The 23,345-nt window shown below is 40.4% G+C and overlaps 1 protein-coding gene across 3 annotated transcripts in view; it reads left to right on the plus strand.

Annotated features, from left to right (window-relative positions):
- Nucleotides 1–23,345, plus strand: part of SYT9 (synaptotagmin 9) — a 72,105-nt gene that overhangs the window by 36,811 nt on the left and 11,949 nt on the right. For all 3 annotated transcript variants that reach the window (XR_010440652.1, XM_064715686.1, XM_064715687.1), the window contains exon 3: nt 693–1,239. Coding sequence is in view for 2 of the 3 variants with exons in the window: in XM_064715686.1 (XP_064571756.1) it covers nt 693–1,239 (547 nt within the window). In the remaining variant the exon portion in view is untranslated. The remainder of the gene's footprint in view (nt 1–692; nt 1,240–23,345) is intronic.

Consider the following 23,345-nt stretch of genomic DNA (forward strand, 5'->3'; position numbering starts at 1 on the left):
ATTATGCAACAAGAGAAAAAAAAAATTAGGATAGCACATATGAGGCTGTTCCTGCTGTAAGCATGGGTAAACAGATATTTACCAGGAATGAATGAACAATTATAGCAGAGGAACTCTTGCTGATTACATTCAATATAGATAGCTTTGGATTAATCCTGTGCTGGCATTTTCCACATGCTCTTTCTGTGTTCAACCTGAGCTCCTGGTGCTCCAATACACTGAGTGATTGCTGCATATGAATAGGACAATAAAATGGAACTCATAGAAGATTAAGCTTTTACCTAATTCTGCTTTCCCATCTCCCCACCTCAACGGGGATTGAAAATTTGATTTTTGTTACCATCCATGAGGGAGAAATTTCAGTCACAGTAAGTGTGAATTATTAAAGCTAAAAGCAACTTTCTTATCCTCAGCTAATGAAAGTAAAGGAGCTTTTCAGCCTAAAGTACCACAGAGTTTATTACATCAGGTTTGAGGGAAAAAGGAAAACAATTGTTGGGGTGATCAGCAAACCATTTCAGCCCAGCTTGAGACATGGGAACAGACACTGAAGGTCAGCTCCCACAAACGCTGAGCTGGTTCATCCCTTTGTCAGAAACCCGACCCCACGTTACGGAAACACCAAAGGTGAGCGGGATCTTCAGCGTGTGTGTGTGCACAGCCTGTTTCAATTCTTTCCCTTTGGCTTTAAGGCACAACTCTCTGCGGAGGCAGCTCAACCTGTCCAACCCTGACTTCAACATCCAGCAGGTGCAGAAGCAGGAGCAGCTGACGGGCATCGGCCGCATCAAGCCCGAGCTGTACAAGCAGAGATCCCTGGACACGGATGACGGCCGCAGGAGCAACAGCAAGGCCTGTGGAAAACTCAACTTCATCCTCAAGTATGACTGTGACCTGGAGCAGCTGATAGTGAAGATCCACAAGGCCGTCAACCTGCCCGCCAAGGACTTCTCTGGAACTTCGGATCCCTACGTGAAGATCTATCTGCTCCCCGACAGGAAAACGAAGCACCAGACTAAAGTGCACAGAAAGACCCTAAATCCAGTGTTTGATGAAGTTTTTTTATTTACTGTCCCCTACAATGATCTCAACACGAGGAAACTCCATTTCTCTGTGTATGACTTTGACAGATTCTCCAGGCACGACTTGATTGGCCAAGTGGTAGTGGATAATTTTTTAGATTTGGCAGATTTTCCCAGGGAATGTAATATTTGGAAGGATATTGAATATGTCACCAATGTAAGTATTATAATTCTTCTTTTTGAATTTTATTAGTTTCTGACTTTATTTCCCTAATCTGATTAAAACTGAAATTGTCTGTTGAATTTGTGAAGGAAAATACTCTATTCTCTCTCTTTCTCAAGCTTTGACCTTAATCCAGGGAAATTGACAGTACATTTTCAGTCCTCATTTCTTGTTCTTTGGATATATTAAAGAATGTTTTATGTAGGAGACAGTGGGTTTAGTCATTGCCCTGCTGATAGGGCAGAAATGCTGGAGAATATTTTAATCTTACTTAATCTGAAACTTACTTAAGGAAATATTACTTTTCTTATTTTGCCTGTCTTCCTGTTTTGCATGATTTTTTATGTAACTTACAGCACACTAATCAGCCAGAACTGCAGATTCAACATTTCTTATGTAGCAATCTTCGGTTCTTCAAAAGACTGAAGACTTTATTCTCATAAAGTCAGAAAACCCCAGAGCTACAATCCAGCCAAACAGAGTTCAGACAGTGCTGTTCCATGAAAGCAGTGAATGGTTTAACACACTGAATTGGTTAACTCTTTGTTTGGCATCACTATATTCCCAGGGAAACGAGGAATGTATTTTAGAAGTCTGTATTTCAAAGTCTCTGTTATCAAGTTCTATGCAGGAATCCAAACAGGAATTAGGTATAAAATCATGGAAATAACTTCCAAAAAAAGAAGGAGCTTTCTACTCAGAGCAGGAGCCAACCCCCTTGTAGTGCCATTGGAGATGAATCCCACACACCCACGGGAGGACAGACCTTCGGTGAGAATGATACACTGCAGGAATCCACAGGGGTGAGGCCACCAGTGCCAAGTGTCAGGAAACATTTCATTTGCTGCGTCAAACCACACTCCAGTGCAGTGCACATTTTAGAGTCAAATAAACCAGACATCATTAGCAGTAAGATCAAAGGGTAAGTTTGTTAGACCTCGGTTCAGGAAAGCACTGAAACATCTGCTTAGCTGAGAACACGAAGTCATTGAAAAGGAAAGGATTTTCTGAGACAAATAGCTTGCCTGAATTCAGACCCTCACCTTATACCTCTGTGGCCTGGTAACATGCCGTATGAAAGACCAAATTGATTCATTTATTATTTTTTCTTGGAAAATTCTTTATGAAAATGGATATTTTCCTGGCCTTAAGGAGAAGTCTCTGCACAATCCTGTCCCACAGGAGGATGGAAGTGCAGCAGCAGCAGCACAAGCTTGGGGGGTTAAGGGCAGGGGCACGGACATTCGGTGTCAGGAAGGATAAACCTGGCTTTTGTAGAAGTTACTGCTTCTCAGCTGCAAGGGAAAAGTAAGGATGTGACAGAGCAGATGACAGTCATTGCAAGTGAAAGGCTGCCTTCATACAGCATTAAGTGTCCAAAGATCAACTTCATTTTTCACAGTCAACTGAAAGCTGAATGTGCACGCACACTGGGGCTGCTTTGATGTGAACAGGTCATTTTTCCCTGCTTTAACTTAGGCAGAAGATTGGCTCTGGTATTTTCTTTTGAATCACTTCTTCCAAATTTCAAAATGCAATGAATGTAAACGATGCAGCATATCGTTTACATTCGGATTTTCTGTAATATCTGAAATGAAATTCAGGACTGCAACATGAGTCATTTATTAATTCCTCCTGATACCAATTCTCCCATGAAGTGTAACCCTGTTTATCCAAACAGAACACAAGCCCTGCCATCTAGACTTGTCACTGGCTTTCCAGCTAACAGAGGCCTTTTCAAAGCAAGTGACTCATGGCACATAGGAGACACATCCAATTTTGGGTAATGTGAGTTCTGAGATAAGAGTAGCAGATAAATGAAAATGTGGAGTACCCGGCTTACCAATTAACATTTCCCAAATTTCAAAGGTTAGAATTCATTCCATGAGGTTATGAGAAATACTCCACGCATCATTTAAGAAACCAAGTTTCAGCCCATTTTCTTGTCTGTGTAGCTGAGATTTCTCTCAGCCTGACAGCAGGAGCTGGATCCTGATCCAGGGCTACTCAGTGCTGCAGTGAATTCTCCTGTGGCTGCTCTCCAGGCCAGCAGGCAGCTCCAGAAAGAAATTTTGGCAAAGTTTTCAGCCCCATTGGGAAGTTTATGGTTGGAAACCAAAACTGTATCAACTGTAACAGGTTTTCAATAATTCATAGTTGAACATCATCTTGTTTCAAATAATAATTAGGAGAACAGAAAAATGCTGGGCAAAGGCACTGAAGGGAATTCACTTTATGTAGGTCAGCAGAAAGTGCACACAGGAAGGATATTCCTAGGAAATGAATGAGCAAAAGGGAAGCTCCACACAAACTGCACATGACAGGTTTGACATACTTCTGAAGAGTACAATTCATTTTAATTCCTTGTGCATCTTATTACACTCCTAAGCAGCGAGCCCAAAGGCCTTTATTTTACATTCTCCATTTTATTGTGTTCTAATCCAATTTGACACAGCAATATAAAAGAACGTATCAAATCCTTCTTTGCCCAGCAAAATGTCCTACTTCAAGTGAGCACTGCAGATTATGCTTGAAATGTCAGCTTTACTGCAAACAATGCCATTAAACTGACCTATTATGCCATGTGCTTTCTTCTGTTTTCTAATAACACTGGAAGATGTTTTTTTCCTAAACCAGCAGTTTTCATTCTTTGGCCTATAGCATCTGTTTCCATCCCAGTGTTTGAAATTATTTTGTAACACAGACACAAGTCAGCATAAAAATTTTTTACGTGCTTAAAAGCAGTCTGGTGCCAAAGACGAATCTCCAATATCAAAATGATTGTTCTTCTAATCCAAGGCCCTCTGAACATAAAATCTCTCTCCTGTAACACTGACACTTTTTCCAAGCAGAAAAAAAGCAGCAGTGGGCTGTAGAAAGGTAGAAATAATTAAGTGGATCAACTGTAACATGAGCATGAAATGAACAAGATAAGTTTTTTTTTTTTTATTTGCCAGTCAGATTACACTGGTTTCTGGCTTATCAAGAAAAAAAGATACTTTCTATTTTTAGATTTTTAGCCTTAATTTTTCTTGTTGGCATGTTTTGTTTAGTAGCATCTAAAACATAGTCAGGGTTAGGGTTTTTGGTTGTATTTGTTCACGAACTGATGGCATGTTTGAAGAGAAAAAACAAGGGGTTGGTATTTCCTTGGCTGCCATCTCCAAACTCAAGTGGGATCAAGCAAAACCACACGGCTTTGTCACAAGATAAAATGGAAAACCATGAAAGAAGAAGGTGTCAGATAAGAAGCAGGAAAGTGTCAGAGGGTCCATTTCAGATAAAGGAAAACCTTCTCTTTCAGAAGGTGCCAAGTGTCCTCTTTCATAACTTGCTGTGTCCCTAGAAAGGAAAATCCGTGGCTTGTTAAACATCACTTGCGAGGCACAGAGAGCCAGCTGGAAATACAGCTCTGGTTTCTCCTGGCTCTTGGGATTCTCAAAGTGCTCAGATAAGCAGGTGAACTTCCTTGAGGAGTTTTCTCAACTTAGATGAGGGGGATAACTGGAGTAAGGAAGTCGTTTTAGCAGGTAAATTTGTGGCTTTGCTCTTAGAGTGTAATAGCTTCTGCCACTGATGCTATTTTCTCAGTTGTCAAATATAGTTATGTTTAATATCTAAGCATGGAACAAAAACTGCTCCTTTTTTTCTGAATGTTTAAGTTCATATATACACTTTAAAAAATATCCTATTCCTAACACCCCATTGGCAGCTTTGTCTCATCTCAAATAGCCTCAATAGATCAAGGTGCAAATTGAAATGGAAATACAGGGAAATATTTCTGAATCTAAGAGAGAAACGAGTACAGAAACAAGACCCTGGGTAATGCAGATAGAATTTGAGAAGTAACATGCCACAGACTTTAAGAAATGTGTTTACTAAAATCCAAAAGAGAGTTATGGATAGTTCAAAGCTGTGAAGAGACATGAGCTGTATATCAAATTGTTCACTTTGACATCCAGAGAGAACCGGCGTATGCCAGAAATTTCAAAGCCAAGAAATTGATTTGATCTGTTTGTAAGAATCTTCAAGCTATTTTAGGGTCTAGGTCAAAAACACAACAGTATATCAGACAATGCTGGATTCCTTCTGCACACATTCAGGAAATAAAAGCATATTGAAAAAAATTTAATTTAGGATGCATGTTGAAATGCATGTTAATGTTTTGGCAAGGAGAGAGTTAAAAATTAGGGTGTCTATAAGTATTTTAAATTCTGCATTCTAAAAAATGCTAATTGATCACTGCTGCTGTTCTTGAGTTTGCCCAAGCAAGAAAGATTTGAGAATTTGTATTTTTAGGCATTTCTGTTGTATAACTGAGATGCAACTGGAATCATAACATCACCAGAAGGAAGTTTCAAGTTCCCTGTTTTGGAGATGTTCATACCAACCACAGTATATGTGCAAGAGAGATGAAAAGAGGCTAAATTTTTCAGTCAGTTGTTCATGGAAAGCATAATAAAAGCACAAAATACTGAAGTCTGCACTGGAAAAGGCTGCATTGCTCAAGTCCATTCCTGCTAAGAGCTGTGAGCAGTTCAGCATCTGCCAAATGCACATGAATAGGTGCAGGTCATAAGGCCAAGGGCTTAAACCCTCAAAAATGGAGGAAAACAAACATTCTTTGAAAGAAATAGGTAAATCCTGCCCCTAGCTCACCCACAGAGGAAGGGCCTGCTCAGGACACGGCGCTGCTAATGGCAGGGATGGGAGCAGGCCCAGGATCTGCAGAGTGCTGGCACCAGCCTTAATCCGCTCCGCTTGCGCTGCTTATCTCCCTCGACAGTGTGCAGACTCTGGAGCTGGCAGGAAGTCAGCTAAGTCCACCTACTCCAGTTCTAAAAACTGTTTAGCTTGTCAAGATGTTTTAGCTAGTGTTTCTGAAATCCCTGTTCTGGCAACTTGCAGGGTTTGGAGAAGTGATGGCAGCGAGCAAGAGCTCAGAGAAGCCTTTAAAATATTTACAGTGGTTAACAGAACTTTTGAATTTGAGGAGGAACAAAAACAAACCAAGTCTCTGTTTATGAATTCGAATCCAACTCATCAATGTCAAGTGCCATATCTACTTTTTCTGTGTCAGTAAAAGAGAAACAAAAGTTGATTTTTAATTTTTTTTTTTTTTTTTTTAATACGGAAAACCTATCCTGTATTAACCTGGTGTTCTATTTCTTTAGGCTTTGGCATCAGGGAAGCAACCAGTTATGGTTGTGGAGATGTACCTATTTAATTGATTTGCAAATATGAGTCTCTTTAGGAGAGACAGATTTGCAAACCCATGAATCTTAAAAACATGGCAAATCTTAGCAGCAACAACAACTATTTTATGGCTATTTTAAGGCAGTAAACACACGGGATAAGATTCACCTTGTTTAATGATTTTTTTTAATTAAAAAAAAAACAACAAAAAACCACAATCAAGACCAGAAGTACTCAAAACCAAAACCAGAAAGCATAATTGCCTTTGAGAGGCAGATTAGTGGATATTCATCTTCTCCTGAGTCACAAGGTCACCCTTTGTTGCATGATTTTTTCTGTCTATTCTTAATCAACTGTGCAGACAAAAAATGAAAGTGTATGTGTAATGAATCATTTCATAGCCAAAAGATGCTGGAAAGTCAAAGATCTTTAATCCTTCCAATTCCTAAGGGTCACCACAGTAAGGAGGAAATAGAAATTAATTGGGCTTCAGCATCAGCACAACAGGTATAGTACTCAGTGTACAGTAGAGAACTGCTGCAGACAGTGTTTTTCTTTTTAAATACTTTTTAAACTACTATTTATATGCATTAATTTTCAAAACTGGGCTTTTCCTTTTGTCTTTTGGGGGCTTTTTCTTTGTACATTTAATGATTGTAATAATTACTTTGTAGGAGAAGATTTGTCAGGAATGCCATGCATTTAAATGATTGGGGGCCAGCACTCAGCGTGGCTAAACAAAGGACACAGTTATGCCCAATCACACAGGGTAGAGATAAAATATTCCCAGCTTTTCAGAAAGTTAAAGGCAGCATGTGCCTAATTCTGCTGGGGCAAATGGGTGATGGTGAGAGTAATAAACAGCAAAACTTGGGAAGGGTCAGGGCAAAAAAAAAAAAAAAAAAAAAAAAAAAAAAAAAAAAGCTAAGTGCCTTGGAGAGCAGTGGTTTGATAAGGAATTTTTTTCTGTTGGTCCCAAGTCAGTGGTACAAGCACTGCAAGCTTGGCTCTCAAAGGAGTGAAGCTTCATGCAAGGCATTTCCAAACAGCCTTGTAATTCCACAGGCATGGCCAGAAACAGGATGGATCCTGTAAAGTCACTGAGGCTTCAGCTACCATTTACTGGGGGTTTGGGAGCAGCTTAGAGGAATAATAATTCAGAGAGTTGTGTCCATGTGTATGCACCATGTGAAGTTTACAGAGCCCAGGAGCGTGGCCATCAGAATTTCCAAGGGAGCTTTTTCAGGATGGATATTTCTCTACAAAAAAAAAACCAAAACCCTACATACAAAAAAAATCAAGCAAACTAAAGCAGTCAAAAGAATAAAACCAAAACCTCTGTAGTAGAAATGGCATCATTCCAGTTTAAAACAAAAATTAATAGAAAAAAAAGGTATTTCAGAGTTAGTGCTTTGAGAAAACTGAAATTTCAAAATAAGCTCTTTTGATTTCTCATTTGGAATGCCCTTCTATGACTAGGTTTTAAAATATTTTGAAAGCAAATTGTTTTGAGCGAAGTGATGGGTATTCTGCTTCAAAACAGAAACAACTCAAAATCCCTTATCAGATGAGAACATTGCTTTCTAAACTGATACTTTCCCTGCCCATCAGTGCTGCATCTTCTTGAGTTCTCCGTGGTCCCTGTACCCTCCATGTTTCCCTGCTACAACAGCCCCAAGAACAGCAGTGGTGTATGAAGAATAATTTCCTCCACACATTAGCTGCATGCTGAAAAAGGTCAGACACCATCCTAAATTCCTGCTTCCTTGCAAGTGGAAGTGTCTCTGAGTGTCCCTGTTCCACACGTCCCCCTTCTCCTTTCTTCTCACCCTCCTCTGCCAATCCTTTTTTTCCCCCCCAGAAATCTCTCTCAAGCAAAGCTCTGGGAGAGAAAAAGCTCACAGCAACACTGACTGCACATAAACCAAAGTCAGGCTGTGATCCCGGTCAGCCAAGCCTGTCCTTCAATTATACCACCCAAAATTGTCAGTGGGTGCTGCAAATACCAAAAAAAAAAATCTTGCCCCCAGTATTTTACAATTCATAGGCAGCAATTCTTGAAGACAAGCAAAGAGCATTTGCACAGTGCTGGGACTAAAATAGCTGTATTAAAGGGATCTTGGTTGTAACCATTCTGCACATAATTCAGGATTAGACTGTGCCATAGCCTTTTTTTCTACAGGGTTATATAACTTTCAATTTAAACATGTATTTAGCCAGGCAGGGGAAAAAAATCATTTCAAACACGCATTTAATTATTGAACAGTTTTGGGAATGCTTCCTCCGTCTTTTTTTTTCTAGCAGAGGTCACAAAAAGCATTTCAATAGCTTATGGATTTATCAAAATTTCTGCAAAATCCTACTCTTTAAATTAACTTTCAATATTTGGAGCCAAACTTGAAAGTATTCTTCCCTCTGAACATACTGTGCTTATGTGAAAAGCCTCAAGCCATTTTTAGCCTTTAATCCCCACTAGATATCACAGCCATCAGGCATCTTTCTCCACCAAACAGGGTATTTCAGAGTTTTACAGTTCCCTCTCTGCGCAGTCTGTTTACTCAGTCCTCATGTTATTTTGGCAGGGCTTTTTATTTCAGAGAAAGTGGACTTTTTCTGTTCCAGTTTCCTTAGGGGTTCACTGTAAGGGTGCCCTATTCAGGGGACAGCAGAGCTGTTTGGGAAGCACCTCCAGATCCAGCAAGCCAGCATGCTAACACAGCCTGAAATGTGGATGTGCCCATCCTTCATCTCCTGCAGCTCACCTGTGGCCCAGGTAAACAGGTGGGAGAGAAAGTGCCACTGCACACAGACTCTTCTTTCTCCAAAAGTTTTGTCTGGCCCTCTTCAAAGTCTGGTTAGAGGATGGCACCCCTCAGGATTCCAGGATCTGTAACAGAGGACAAAATATCAGCTGCACAGAGAGGAGGAATTGCTGGATCCTAACTAGTGCTAGAAGGCATGAGATTAAATTACAGATCTTGCCAAAATTACGATAAGACTGCACCATTTGCTAAATTGTTGTCATTATATAGTGCAAGAGCTCTATTATCATTACATTGCAAAGGTTCCATATTACCAGAGCTTTGTACCTCATTGATGTTTCTTGTAGGCAGCTCCTCCAGACACTGACTCTTCCTTGTCCTCACAGCAGCCAGCTGAGTCCAGCTCCCCTCAACCAACCAACCCACTCATTTATAACACTCTTCTTATTGCCTACAGGTGCAGCCTGCTAAAATCAGGCCTGCTCCTAATCCTTAATAATTGCAACTCTTTAGGGGATAAGATTACTTTCTATACCACTTTCATTTACCCATACTGTATCCCCTTACAATTCCCCCTTTTTCTTTTAATTACGGAGTTGCAGCATTTCTACAAGTACATATTCAAATAAATTAACATTATGATATATTCATATATTTCATTGAGAACCAATAGTTATACAGATGCTCAGACAACATATTTCAGTACAAATATATATGTTTCTGAGTGTTGGTCCAGTTTTGCAGCTTTTCTCAGTTTACAAAGTACCTATCTTCAAAATATTTTATACTCATATTTAACAAACATGAATAGCTGCAATTGATATATTTTACCAATAGTTTAGTATTTAAGTCCTGTTTCCCAAATCCACAGGGTCATATAGCTTTAGTCCCAAATCCATGAAGTCACATAGTTTAGTACTTAAGTCCTTTCTCCTGAATCACATCAGGGTCACTGTTTGTTGTCATTATATTGCAAGAGTTCTATTGTCATTACATTGCAAGAGTTCCGTATTACCAGAGTTTTGTACCTCATTGATGTTTCTTGTAGGCAGCTCCTCCAGGCACTGACTCTTCCTTGTCCTCACAGCAGCCAGCTGAGTTCAATTCCCACCAATCCAGTCTTTTATCTCACTCCTTTTATTGGCTACAGGTGTGGTCTGTTAACATCAGGCCTGCTCCTAATCCTCAATAATTGGCTCAGCTGCAGCTCTTTAGGGGATGAGATTGCATTCTATACCACCTTCATGTACCCATGCTGTATGCCCCTACACTAAATAACCACACAAGGACTGTCTTCAGGCCTCTCCACTGCCCTGTAGGGGGGAAGCATTAGAAGCTGCAGCTGAAGTGGGAGCTGACCTGAGGAGAAGGACATAATACTCCTACAGTATGTATCTATATATGTATCTGTAGATTCTCTAGCTTTTCTCCTCACCAGGAAACTTTGAACTGCCATGAATGACAGTAGGAACTTCAAAGGCCAATATTTAGTGCAAGATTGGCTGCAATGGTCAGAGCAGGGTGCTGATAATGCTGAGGTTGTGGATTCAACCCCTGTAAGGGCTGTTCACTGAGGGGTTGGGCTGGGTGATGCTTGTGGGTTCTTTCCAACTCCCTGTCATGCTGTGAGAAGTAGAATTGCAGGTATTGTGGAGGCCCTGGGTGGCCATGGAGGTGTGTGGCAGCTTTGCTGTGTTCAGTCACAGCCCCTTGGAGCACGAGGGCTCTCTCTGTAGAAAACCTTGCTCAGGTCATTGCAGAAAGAGCCACAGCTCTGCTCCTCCATTCGTTCACTCTGTGAAAAATAGGCAGCCAAACCACCCAGGGGAAGAGGGGCAGGAGGCATCACTCTTTCATGCTAAGTGAGCTATTTTTCTGGGAGCTGAGCTAAAGAAACAACAGCAGAACTGAGGACCTGACTGAGAGCTTTTTCATGGAGATTTATCAGCCCCAGCCTTATGACGCCTTTGCAGCAGAGAGCTTCATTTTTATTCACTGTTTCATTTCATTTCCTGTCATGTGTGCTCATTTCTCTAAACATTCTGAATACATGTGTATGAGGAACAACGTGAAAAGTGTGATGTTGCCCGCAAAAAATCCAACGGGCCGTGGCAGCATCGCTTTGTGCTTGCCTGGGGAAGATTAAATGACAGACACACAAATCTCTGAATTCTGCCCTGGTTCTCACAAAGGCAATGTAGGCTCAGTGCACACTCCAGTTCTAAAATCATGGATATTTTGACCCCTGTAGCTAGTCTTGCTGAAGTTACTGGAAGTATTCACAGGGGTAAATGAGGCAGAGAGGCTTTTGCAGTGTCTGAGCCTTCCTGTGGCTCCCTAACAGAGATTTAGAGTGAGCATTTCACACCATGTACTGTGGAGAAGTGACAGGCTCAAATGATGGGAATGCATTAGCAATGTCTGTGCTATCATGACATTTGAGATTTGTGTAGCTACATTCTCCTGGCCCTTCATTGCTTGATTAAACACCTTGCTCTATTTACTCAAGAAAACAGGAGTCACAAGCTACCTCTTGCCTTAGTGAGTGCTCAATCATTCACTGCTCCCTTCACCAGGCAAACTTCAAATTAAAGCTGCATACACCATCTGGAAAAGGATTCCTGCCTCATGGTGGGATCTTGCTTGTGATGGGCAGGGAAGCAGAAAACAACTGACAGCTGGTGGTTTTCACAGTGGATTATATGAACTTTTGGGGAAAAATCCCCCACTCAGGTATTTGGGGCAAACCTGACAACTAAAAAAAAAGCAGTTTATCACAACATCAGGAAACATCCCCTTTCTTGCCAGGCAACCAATTACTGACATCCTCAGAAATAATGTTTGTCTAAAGTCATTGCCCTCCCTACCTAACATCTCCTCCTGTTTCCTGCAGTAAAATTATTTGGAAAGGAGCAGTGAATAGGAGAAACACTTTGAAGGTTAACTCTGAAGAACAAAAGAACAATTCTCCATACTGTATTTTGTACATCTGTTTTCAGATTTCATTGAACTCTATATATGTTTTCTCTTTAAAAGCATGCTGGGGTTTTATGAGTATTTTTAAAAGCCAGCTGTGATTTAATCAACCATCTGATCTGCATTATGAAAACTCTTCTGAATAACCCCAACAATAAAATAAATATGTATGCAGTAAAGTGAAACAAAAGTGTGTACAAAAATGATAGAAAAAACAGCAGACTTTGGTTTCAAGCACCCTAGAGAGATATTTATGATCATCAGGAAGAAAGGAATCACTTTAAAATAATGAGAACCTTTCAATATCTGCACTTCACTGAGCACAGAATCTTACAGTAAATGCTAATTTAACTGTAAACTTCACTCTGTTGGGATCACCACACTTTGTGTGCAGGTGGAAATGAGTGGTGCTCAGGATTAGATCCTGACTCTACTGTAAAATCAGGGACAGAATTCCCACCGAAGCTCAGATTTCATGCACATCCTCTTGCTGTAGTCTGGCAATAGTATCTTGTAAACAGTACAAAAAGACAAATGAAATAATGTCAACAGGTAGCCTGAGCTGTGCATCAGGAAATGCAATAGAACTGAATTATGAGCAAATTACCACCCTTCTCTTCCTCTCTACAAAAGAAACATCTGACAATGACCTCCTCAACAGAGATCTGAAGGTAGTCCTCCTCTCCCAAAATCTGATGATTAAAGTGTGAGTGAGCGATCAGCTTTGGTTTTGAAGAAAGCAGATAGGCTTCTCTCCATCAGAAATTACCTGAGTTCAACATCTGCTTCTTCATTTCTGACTGGCTGCAGCCATCCTGATGGAATGAAGACAGATTATTTTCCCCCAAGGTTTCTGCTGTGAGCACCCTGACCCATCTCTCTTGGTAGCTCAGCGTTGTTTCTCATTTTCCAACTCCTTTCCCAACTCCTTCACTTTACTTAATCTATAGAACACCAGCATTCTTGGGGAAGCCATGAAAAACATTCCATTTGACACCGAGCTTTTATCCTAAAAGGAGATATAAAAAGCTTCTCATCCCATCTGTAACAGTAATACCTTTTTCATTACAATACAGATATTTTTAAAAACAAATGTATCTATAGCATTAGATGCTCACTGTCTTCATCCCCATCATCATGTTCTTCTCAAAAGTTACTTATTTTGGGAAACCTTTCAGTGCTAAATCAGCACACACATCCTTCTTTTCTGACAGTTTTGAGTCAGGAAGGTCAGAGATAAGTACACAAAATTCTTTCAAAATTATACTTCCTAAAAAATTTGAAGTTAGGCCCTTTTAAGGTATCAGATCGAGTACCCAAAATCAGATTAACAAAGTTCTAAAGTATATTTGTAATTTAGGAGAAGCCAGTTTACAGCTCTCATCTAAAACTATCAAATTATTTAAATTACAAAATGAATCAAACTGATTCAAATGAACTGAAAACTGGAGAAGGCATTTAAGTTACCATGAGATTTTAAGTCACAAGCTGCATAACAGTGCTACTTTTTTTCCCTACCCATAAGTGAGAATGTACTGAATAATACCATTTATTCTGAATATAGTCACAACCATCTCTAAGTCTGGGCAGCTCACCACACTCATCTCATAATTCTGTGGAGAACAGCAGAACAAGCTGCAGAAAACATTCATTTTCCTCTCTAGGTGTGTTTCACATGTAGCATGTGCAAGGTAAAACAAGTTGGAAAAAAAATGTGCTAGGAGGAGAGGGTTCTGTCAGCTCATCTTTGTGGACTTAAAGCACTAAAGCACTTCTATATTTAGTGCTCTCTTTATCTCACATCTTACACTACCCTCTGTGCATTCTTTGGGAGAAAAAACGTGCTCACTGAGGTGGCCCTAAAATTGCCTCCAGTGCACATCTAAATATAATGGGGAGGCAGGAACACATCTGATAGAGAAGAAGTGCTACAGAAAAAGAGCTGTTATCACAGTCTGCAGAATCACATCTTCCCCTGCTCACGCTGCAGACACCTGGATGGATGGTACACTCGATTTCAGAGTCTGCATTTTCTAAAATGGATTCCTGTCTTCTCTCTTCACCTTCCTTCAGCTTCCTCAGTCTTTTATTTCACTTTAAAGCTCTTTTTTTTTTTTTTTTCGGCACACTGCTAAGTAGATGTAGTGCTGGGTTGGTAAACTCCTTAGCAGCTTCATGATTTAAATATTCTGTTTATTTGTAAGGCAGGGGGATGGTACACATCAACAGCATAAATTCTCTATTACCAGATCCATATATCTCAACGTGTGTCAATTTGTGTCTTAATGACAATGGCCCAGAGCTGTCCATGTAGAAAAGCAGGATTTGCATGAAGTTCTGGGCAGAACCAGCAGTGAAGGGATCAAGAGGCAGTGAGATGTTCCTGGTACTGCCTGAGGGAAGTGGATCACCATGGGTTCCATGGCAGTGGTTTGGGAGGTGAGGCAGGGTTAGATACCCACATCATCTCAGCAGGACGTGCACTCTGCAGGTTTTGCAGACTGGTATGAAATCGTCTGTAGCACCTCTAGAGGGAAACAGAAGAGCATTCTCTCCCATGATCCCTCCCCATGCCTCAAAAAACCGTCACCAAAACCCCAGCATCTCTCCTGATTCAAATGTGTAATTGTCTTTTTAACATGGTTTGAGAAGCAAAGGATGAAAACTGTCCTCTTGTCCACACTTCTGGAATGATGCTGTCTGGTCATCATTAATTTTCTTGTCATCCCTTTTCTTCCTCCCACTACTGCTTTAATTCCTTTTGTATTTGGAAACCAGAGAGATTCTAAGTTATGAAATGAGATAATTTTGCAGTATTGAAGATGTAGGAGTTTCATCCATGTTGACATATTTAAAAAGTGGGTTTTATAGGATTAAAGTCCATGATTCTATCCTTCCATTTAAGTTGCAGTTAAGATGGAATGGCTGTGCAAGGACCCTCAAAGCACTACAGCTGCACGCCTTTGCATCCATCCATTAGTAGAATACTGCCAGCAGTGAAGTATTCTCTTTACCTTGGCTGCTTCACCTTGAAATTTGCAGATATTTTCTTTTCTATATTACCCATATAAAGAAGTAAATGAAACTTCTGTGGAAATCGTTTTCTCTGTCTTTAAAAGTGGGCAATTTTGTGTAGGAGTGTCACTAGTACAATGCATGTTGTGAAATTTAGTTGTGCATTTGTTCCAATGGAATGCTCTCAGAGTTGGTTTTGAGTCACAATGATCCCTTTTCACCTTTTCTCAGGTGGAGGAAGCTTTCTGTGGATGGTGCATTGGAGTCTGGCACTAAATAACTGTTACTGTTATTTAGGTTACTGTTACACAGGTGACAGATCAGAATTTTTTTTTTTTTTATTTTTTTTTTAGTATTTAATGGCACCACTTAATAGCACGGAAGTTGAAGGTAACAGAATTTCAGCATCAGAAATGAAGCTGCTTATTGGCAGCAAAAAATACTTCTTCATGTGAAGTATCCTCACTGTTGCCTGACCTGAGGGCATGCATGGCACAACGTGACAAAATTGTCTCCAGAGAAACAAAACACATGGAGAAATTTCAGCAGAAAGACACTTGATTATTTGCTTTAGAATCACAAGGATGCCTAGGAAAAGTAAAACAATAAAAAAACAAAAACAAACCAAACTTTTAATAGCAGTGAAGAAAATCCCTTTGTAAATCATAGGGAATAAAAAGTAGGAGAAATAGATTCATAAGCTGATGCTGCTTTCCCCACCTGCTAAATTGGCACTGAACTTAAAAGGAGCTACTCACAGAAAATATTGCTTTTGTAAAGTCCAACTTAGATAATAACACTTGTATTACCTTTTTAGTGAGATGAGAAGTCAAAAGGGATCAGAGAGAGACAGAGAAAAGGTGCACCAGGGGTTTCATTGAATGTGGATTTGATATCCTGATAGCACAGAATTGTTTAGGTTGGAAAAGACCCTGCAGATCAGGTAGTCCAACCATTAACCCAGCAGTGCCAAGGCCACCGCTAATCCCTGTCTCTGAGTGCCACATCCCCATGTCTTCTAAATCCTTCACTTCCCTGGGCAGCCTGTTCCACTCAGCAGAATTTTTAAATGATCAAACAGGGTTTGGATTTATTGGAATATGAATCCCAATATTACCAGTTAGATTGTGCCTGGGCCAGTCTGACCCTCGCTGCTGAGCCAAAGGCGGCAGCTGTGGTGTATCACCCCAGAGACACCTTTAGCTTGCTGATGGGCGCCAAACAAGTCCAGGCTTGTTAGGAACTCCGTTTACCTCAGGAGGAAGGCTTCAAGCGATGGTGAAGAGAAAAAGGAGAGGATTCTGCTGGAGGGTTTAATATCCAGAGGTTTATTCCATGGTTACAGAGGTCTGAATCTTAGGAACAGCTCCAACAGAATGCCGGCCGCATGGCCTGATTCACCTTTTAAGCTGCAGGGGGAGGGGAGGGGACAGGTGAGCCACCAACCAGGTGAGAGGGGCGGGGTCTCAGGGGAGAATGACACCTAGACAGGCCAATGACCCCCAGGCCTGAGGGGCATCCTTTGAACTTGACCAACCACACGACGCCTTGTTGGAATGTTAAGCCTGATTGACAGGACTCACTCAGCAAGGGACGAGGGGGGGAGGGGAAGAGGGTATTGGTACACCTGGGGAAGGGACCTGAAAGTTTAAAACACACTGCAACATGGATTAATGGCACTAAAGTTATTTTTGTGGCCTGTGAAGGGAGCACAGTGTGTCCAAGGGGATCAGGATGCAAGGGCTGCTTTGCTGCCTGTTTGCAGGGAGCAAGGCACATGTGCCTCGCCAGCTTCTGCATTCTTTGCACTGGCCACCACATCTTCCCCCCTGAAATCACACCTGGAGTGGAATTCCACTGCAGATGGAAAAAAATCTATCAAGAGACATCTGATTAAATAAAAAAATTAAACATAACTCAGAGAAAATGTGTAGAATGGCAGACTACTGCAGCAGAGAGTTTGACGTTGACTTTCTGTTTTTCAAGCACGATGCTATTTGGACTACTCTCTTTTTCTGTATCGATTTCTGGAAAATTGTAGAGAAAACTTAGACTAATAGTAGATTTAGATTTGTGAAAATGGCCTTTCCTTATTACCCATTTTGTGAACTCAGTTTGCTAAGCCTGAGGAGCCAAGTCAGTACAGAACACCTAATGTGAGTGTAATGACCATGTGTACATCCACAACACATTACAGGTTCTTCTGCAGACTGAAAAGAACTTTTTTTCCCCTGATACTGTGACATTCTCCATCTTTTTGCAGCATTACCCAGGTACTTAGTTTCTCTCCTCAGAGTGATGTGCTCAGAATACATGATGGAACAGACAGCTGCTTTGCACAACACAAAATGCCTGCACTCAGAATGAAATTCACATTTTAGTGGAGCTGTAACTTCACGTGCAGCCATTGTAACTCAAGGTGGAGTGAAAGGCCAATCCATTCATTTGCATACAGATCTAGTTTAAATTGACATTTTCATTTTAAAACACTAGGGGGAAAAAAATTAACAGGCAAGACATTTTGGATTAAAACATTTTGATTAGTTAACTTCCTTTTAAAATCAGCTTCCTCCCTTGCAATTTTTCCTGGATGTATTTGAAATTTTCATTATTAGTGGTATATGGAGATAATTGAACATATCTTTCAACTTATGTCAGAATGGAAGCGAAGGGTAACTGGCAAATAATTCATGGTAGAAATAATTTTATGCATTAGAATGGATTTGCTGCTTCATTTTCTTCAAGCTCATGTTTGCCTAGAGATACTGAACACTTAACACATAATTTAGCCTCTCCTTCACACAGCAAACCAGCCTTCAGCCTTGAAACTATGGGGGGTTATTTTCTCATCTCTTTCCATCTCTGTGATGTTCACTAGAAGTTTTCTTTTTTAATCTGCAAGGTTGTCCCCTCCAGGTTAAACTGGTTTAAGGTAGTGCGTACTACAATGCCATTAACCTCTGCTTCACTTTGGCCTTTTCAGTCTCACTCTTTCACAAAGAATAGAGTTCTAATCCAAATCACTAACGGCCTGTGGAAAAATTACTGGGTTTCACGTGACAGATGCTGATGGACATTCATAAAAACTTTTGTCCTTAATTTAGGCAATGAATGCTTCAGAACAAATCCAGTCAGTGTCCCAGTTTTCCAGATTGCAGCGTTCCACTGGTTTGTGACGCTGTCCTGTGTGGAACATTCCCTGTCTGCCTGACCTACCTGTCCTTCCATGTCCACCACCTTCACCTGACACCAACACTCTTATTTTTCCCCGTGGAAGCTCCCTCCTCATTTCCTTTTGAGAAAGCACATGCCCTCCAAACACATTTCCCTGTCTAGGGCAATTTGCATTTCATTGCTATTCCCAAGCTTGTCAACATTTCTGGAGCAGCCACTGCCTTCCCTGCGGAGGGAAAGGTCTGACTCAGCTCTGTGCCAGAGCTCCAGGAGTGGGAAACCAAACCCCCACCCCCAGGAGGCTCTGGAGGTGTCGTTCCAAAGGTGTGAGCACCTCGAGGTGGGAGAAAAGGAGGAGCCAATTTCTCCCCAGCACCTTGCTTGTGAACCCATGTCTCACAGGTTATGACATTTCTCATGCATTCCATCGTGAAGGCACAGTTATTTCCTCTACTTTTCAAGCCTTCCTGGTCCTACGCCCACCCATAAGCACACCCTGCCTCCCAGCACCAACCAAAATTATCCAAGGCAGCCTGGAGAAAAAGGGGCAGGGCAGAAATTTGTGTATGATTAAATCTGTACTGAAATTTTCATTTTCTAGAAAGTGATAAGTCATAGAATAATTTTTAAAAAGGCAGTAACAGTTCAAGAAACTAACAGAACTTTCAGAGGAATAGTTTAATTTGCAAGGAGGAACTTGCTCTTCAATTAACTTTTCTCTCTGGCCAACAATGCCATCTAGCAAGTCTTCAGAACCAATTCTATACTTTTTCCTTAATAACTGATGAGGGAGTTAAAAATTACTTCTATTAACTTTCTACAGAAGTTTCACTTTCAGAAGGCCTCATTTCTGCTTTTCCCATGAAATCAATTTCTGACACACACAAACTGGACAAGTGCTGCAGCTTTTGCAGTCATGTCTCTGCTAATTCTCATTAGCTCAATTCAGACTATCTCTGCCATTCATCAATTTAGTTTGGAACAAATTAAGACATTATTTCTATCTCAATAGCTACAGGATAATTCATTAGATTCACTGTTAGGCCCAGATTCAGCAAACCACTGTTCTTGTTGTGAGCTGAAAATCTGCATAAAGGATTCAAAGGCAGTAATACATACAGGATTTAAGAACATTATATATATATTTTTATATCTAGGTTTATATATATGTTTAAGAACATATATATATTTATATGTTTAAGAACAGCTATGGGATAAAGTTTATCCCATGGAATGGAGGCTTTTATAGAAGGATCTTAATACAGAATAATTTACCAATGAAGTCTTAAATGACTCTAAGAACGAATATGTCCTGTAAATGCATCCCAAGGATGATATGCAGCTCACCAATTGTAAAGTTTCAGGTAATCACTGCCACCTTGTTTTTAGGACATAAATTATGACAGCAGAGTTGTCTTATGTGGCCTGGATTAAAGAAAAGTAGTCATGACACAAGGATAATGGAATCAGGAGAGGAAACAACCAAAAAAACCCCCAAAATACAAACTCTAAAAATCCATATTAAATATCTTCACATTTAGAAGACAGAGGATATGGTGCTGACTTTGTTTTTGATGCTGTCTTTATAGAGAAGTTGCCAAAATGCTCAGGAAACTATGAGTGCAAAATCCAGAATGAATTACATCAAATTCTTCAGCTTTCTTGAATTCCCTCACTGCAGTTAAAACGAGCTCCTGAATTGTTTGTTCATGTTCTTTCCCAGTAAGTGAAATCAGACATACCAAGCTCAAAAGGCTTCTTTGCTTATGTGCTTTCATATTTTAGAAAAGCATAGAGAAAAGAAATTGAGACAATGAAACAAAATTTTAAAAAATGAAATTACAGTGAGAAAATGGTACCCCTTGAAAATTAACTTAAAACATTAAATATAGCCTGACATTGATGTATTGAAAGAATAATTCTAAAAGATAGGCCATTGCCATTTTCCACTTACTTTACTTAATCACATCTCTGTAGATATGGATTGATTCAGGCATTAATAAATATCTCCTCTACTAGGGTTCATTTCTTTGATTTAAGATGTCATGAAAATAGAATTTTCCAGTCATATCTTTTCTATTCATCTCAAAATGGGTAATGAGAAGCAACTGGCACTCTTCTAGTCACAAGCAAATTCAATTAAAATCCAACATTTCAAAAGAGTTTTTATCAGTATATATTTCTCATAGATATAACTCAAAATGACTCTGAAGAAATTATAAAAAAAGTAGAGCTAACTTCACAAATTCTTCATGCTAGATACTTTAGTTTTACTGTCATTCCCAAACAGATTATAGTCTATGGCATTTGTATAATATTTGTGTCCTGGCCATGTTCCTCAGCAGAATTAGTATCTTATCACTCAAATCTTATTCCAGGCTTCTCAACACAGATAAGTAATTTAATAAATGTATATCCCAAAAAGCAGATAACACTACTTAAAGCATGTGTAAGTCATTTGGGCTTAACACATATACCCAGTGTACTTAACTCATCCTTGCCTTAGCTGAGTGAACCTCCTCTGAAATAAATCCTTGCAAAAGTCAAATCCCCTCATTAACAAATATTAGAATGATGTACAGTGAAACTTATCTTGCACTGGAACAGTATAATTCCCTTAATTCCAGGAAAGATTTGGAAGTAACTAGGAATATTTTTTTTTATTGTTGTTTAAAATGCAACCAGTGCTTCTCAGCTTGGGGGCCAGAAGAAAGAGAGCCTTCAATAAAATAGTGGCAAACTGTCCTTTCTGTGCAATTCAAATGGTACCTTCTCTTTCCATGCCACCTCTGCTCTGTTCCTGCTCTCCTGTGTCCTTTGCAGAGACATGTGCAGCTGCTGCAGGAGGCAGCATGCAGAGCTGCCATGGAGCTGTGCAGCTCTGACACAGCAGCAGGAAATTTAGCAAATTCCCTAAAACCACTTCTGCCTCAAAAGCCTCTCCACAGAGTTACCAACTTAATAGGAAATAAGCAAGGGCATCAGTGCCTGCTAAGTGCTCCAGTTAATGTTAGCTTGGTGAGATGCATAAAAATACATGTGGGCACCTCACAGCCCATAATTAGTTTTGCAACATAGCAGAAAAGTGACAAAGTAGTGTCTGTCTTTTTATAGCTGGAGAAGGGAGGAACCTGGTATAATTGAGACATATGCTTTAATTAGAGTGGCACAGGCACTGCGTGGTGCAGGCCCATCACAGCTTCTCTGCTCCAGAAATACAAAACTCAAGTTGCCAAAGAAATGAGCACAAACCTCATGAATGCCTAACTCGAGGACAGCAAATCTCCTTCCAGATCTGAGGCAGAGGCAAAATTATATAAATTGTCTTGTTTTCTTCCATCCCCTGCTGCCTGCTTTACATACCCATTTTCTGCACTCTAACGCATTTATGAGGAGGCAGAGGAGAGCTCTGATCCCAGATGCCATTCCCATTTGTCAGAATATCCCTAACAACCAGGTGGCTTGGAGGTTTCACTGGGAAGGTTTGATCCAGCCTGAGCTGCTTAATGCAGCCTCAGAGGCATCAAAGGTGAGGCCATTTCAGTCACCATCCTCTTTGAGGTTGCACATTGCCCTGTTTAATATGCTGAGTTATACTCACTGAGCAACAGCATGGAGCTGCTGACACAGTACTGGGGAGGGATTTATCCTGCAGGCTAATCTCCAGCAAAATTGAATAGTTTTAAAAACTATAAATCATGTGTGATTATAGATTAAAAGCCTAATAATGTTACTATTAGAATTCAGCATTTTCAAAGGGGTAGTTTTACAGGGGGGAAAACCTGAAATGTTTTCTGGAAAAAGCAGGAACAATAACCCTTTCAGTAGAAACCACAGAAAATTGTTAAAAAATATGACTTTTGTAATGTATCAAGTATTTCCACCAGGAACAGAGCAAGAAGGAAGCCTGATATGAGAGGGGGGCATGTCTCCATGCTCCTAACAGCAATCTTACTTACCTGGTGGTTTCATGGATTATGGGATTCATCCTGTTTGCAGTTTTCAGGCAAACCTTGTGGTTTACACCTCTGGTTTGAACTCTCCCAGGTAAGACTGGGACATTTTCAAGGAAGAATCTTCATGCTCTTGCTGCATGGAATAAAGAGCTGCAGGAACACGGCAAGGGCTCAGAGACAAATCCAGGTGGGATTATCAGAGGCTCCCTGTAAGGCACAGCTCACAACATCAAGGCACTCCTGGGACCCAAGCCTGGAGCACTGCAAAAGCAAAGCTGATCCCAACCTTGTTTCATTTTTTTTTAGACTACAGGAACAGGCAGAATACAGATTAAAAATAAGGCTGTGTTTCCACCTCTGAACCTGAGCAGGTTTTGAGGACAATGGGAGAGTGGTATGTTTGTTAGAGATATTTATTTAGCTATGCTTCCTGCTGAATGGGACCAAATGAAAAATAATATAGAGCATGTACATGTAAGTAAATTAGCATTTCAATTTAATTATCTTCTGATTATTTTCTTTTGAGTTGACCAGCCTTTAGGTCTGGTTATACTGGGGCTGTCACAGTTGCATTGTAACATGCCCATTATGGTATTTTGACCACACTGAATGAGGTTAGGCACAAATTTGGAAAGTACAACGTGCATGACTTGATAACCTACACTATTTATGAAATCTTCTCCTAAGCAGGAATTCCAAAATGCCTCTGGCAGTGTAATGCCCGTAGTGCCACGTTTTGTGGAGCGTACACAGTAATGCCTAAGCACTCAATTCAAACAGGAACTAATCCTTGCAGAAGATCCTGCCCTCTATCCTTGTTAATTCTGTTCCTCAAAGTGATTCCTTGCTAATACAGCACACCTTTAGTGACAATCCGTGGCTTAAGCTGTGTAGCTCAGTGATTCTAAACTTGTGAAGATGTGCACTAATCCTCTCGGTGCTCTGACACGTTGGCTTTGGTTCTGTTAGAAAGCTGAATTTGCAGGGAAGACCTGTGTGTGCTGGGTGTGAGGGTGATGCC

This window comes from Zonotrichia leucophrys, chromosome 5 (assembly GCF_028769735.1).
Source record: "Zonotrichia leucophrys gambelii isolate GWCS_2022_RI chromosome 5, RI_Zleu_2.0, whole genome shotgun sequence".
Taxonomy (NCBI): domain Eukaryota; kingdom Metazoa; phylum Chordata; class Aves; order Passeriformes; family Passerellidae; genus Zonotrichia; species Zonotrichia leucophrys.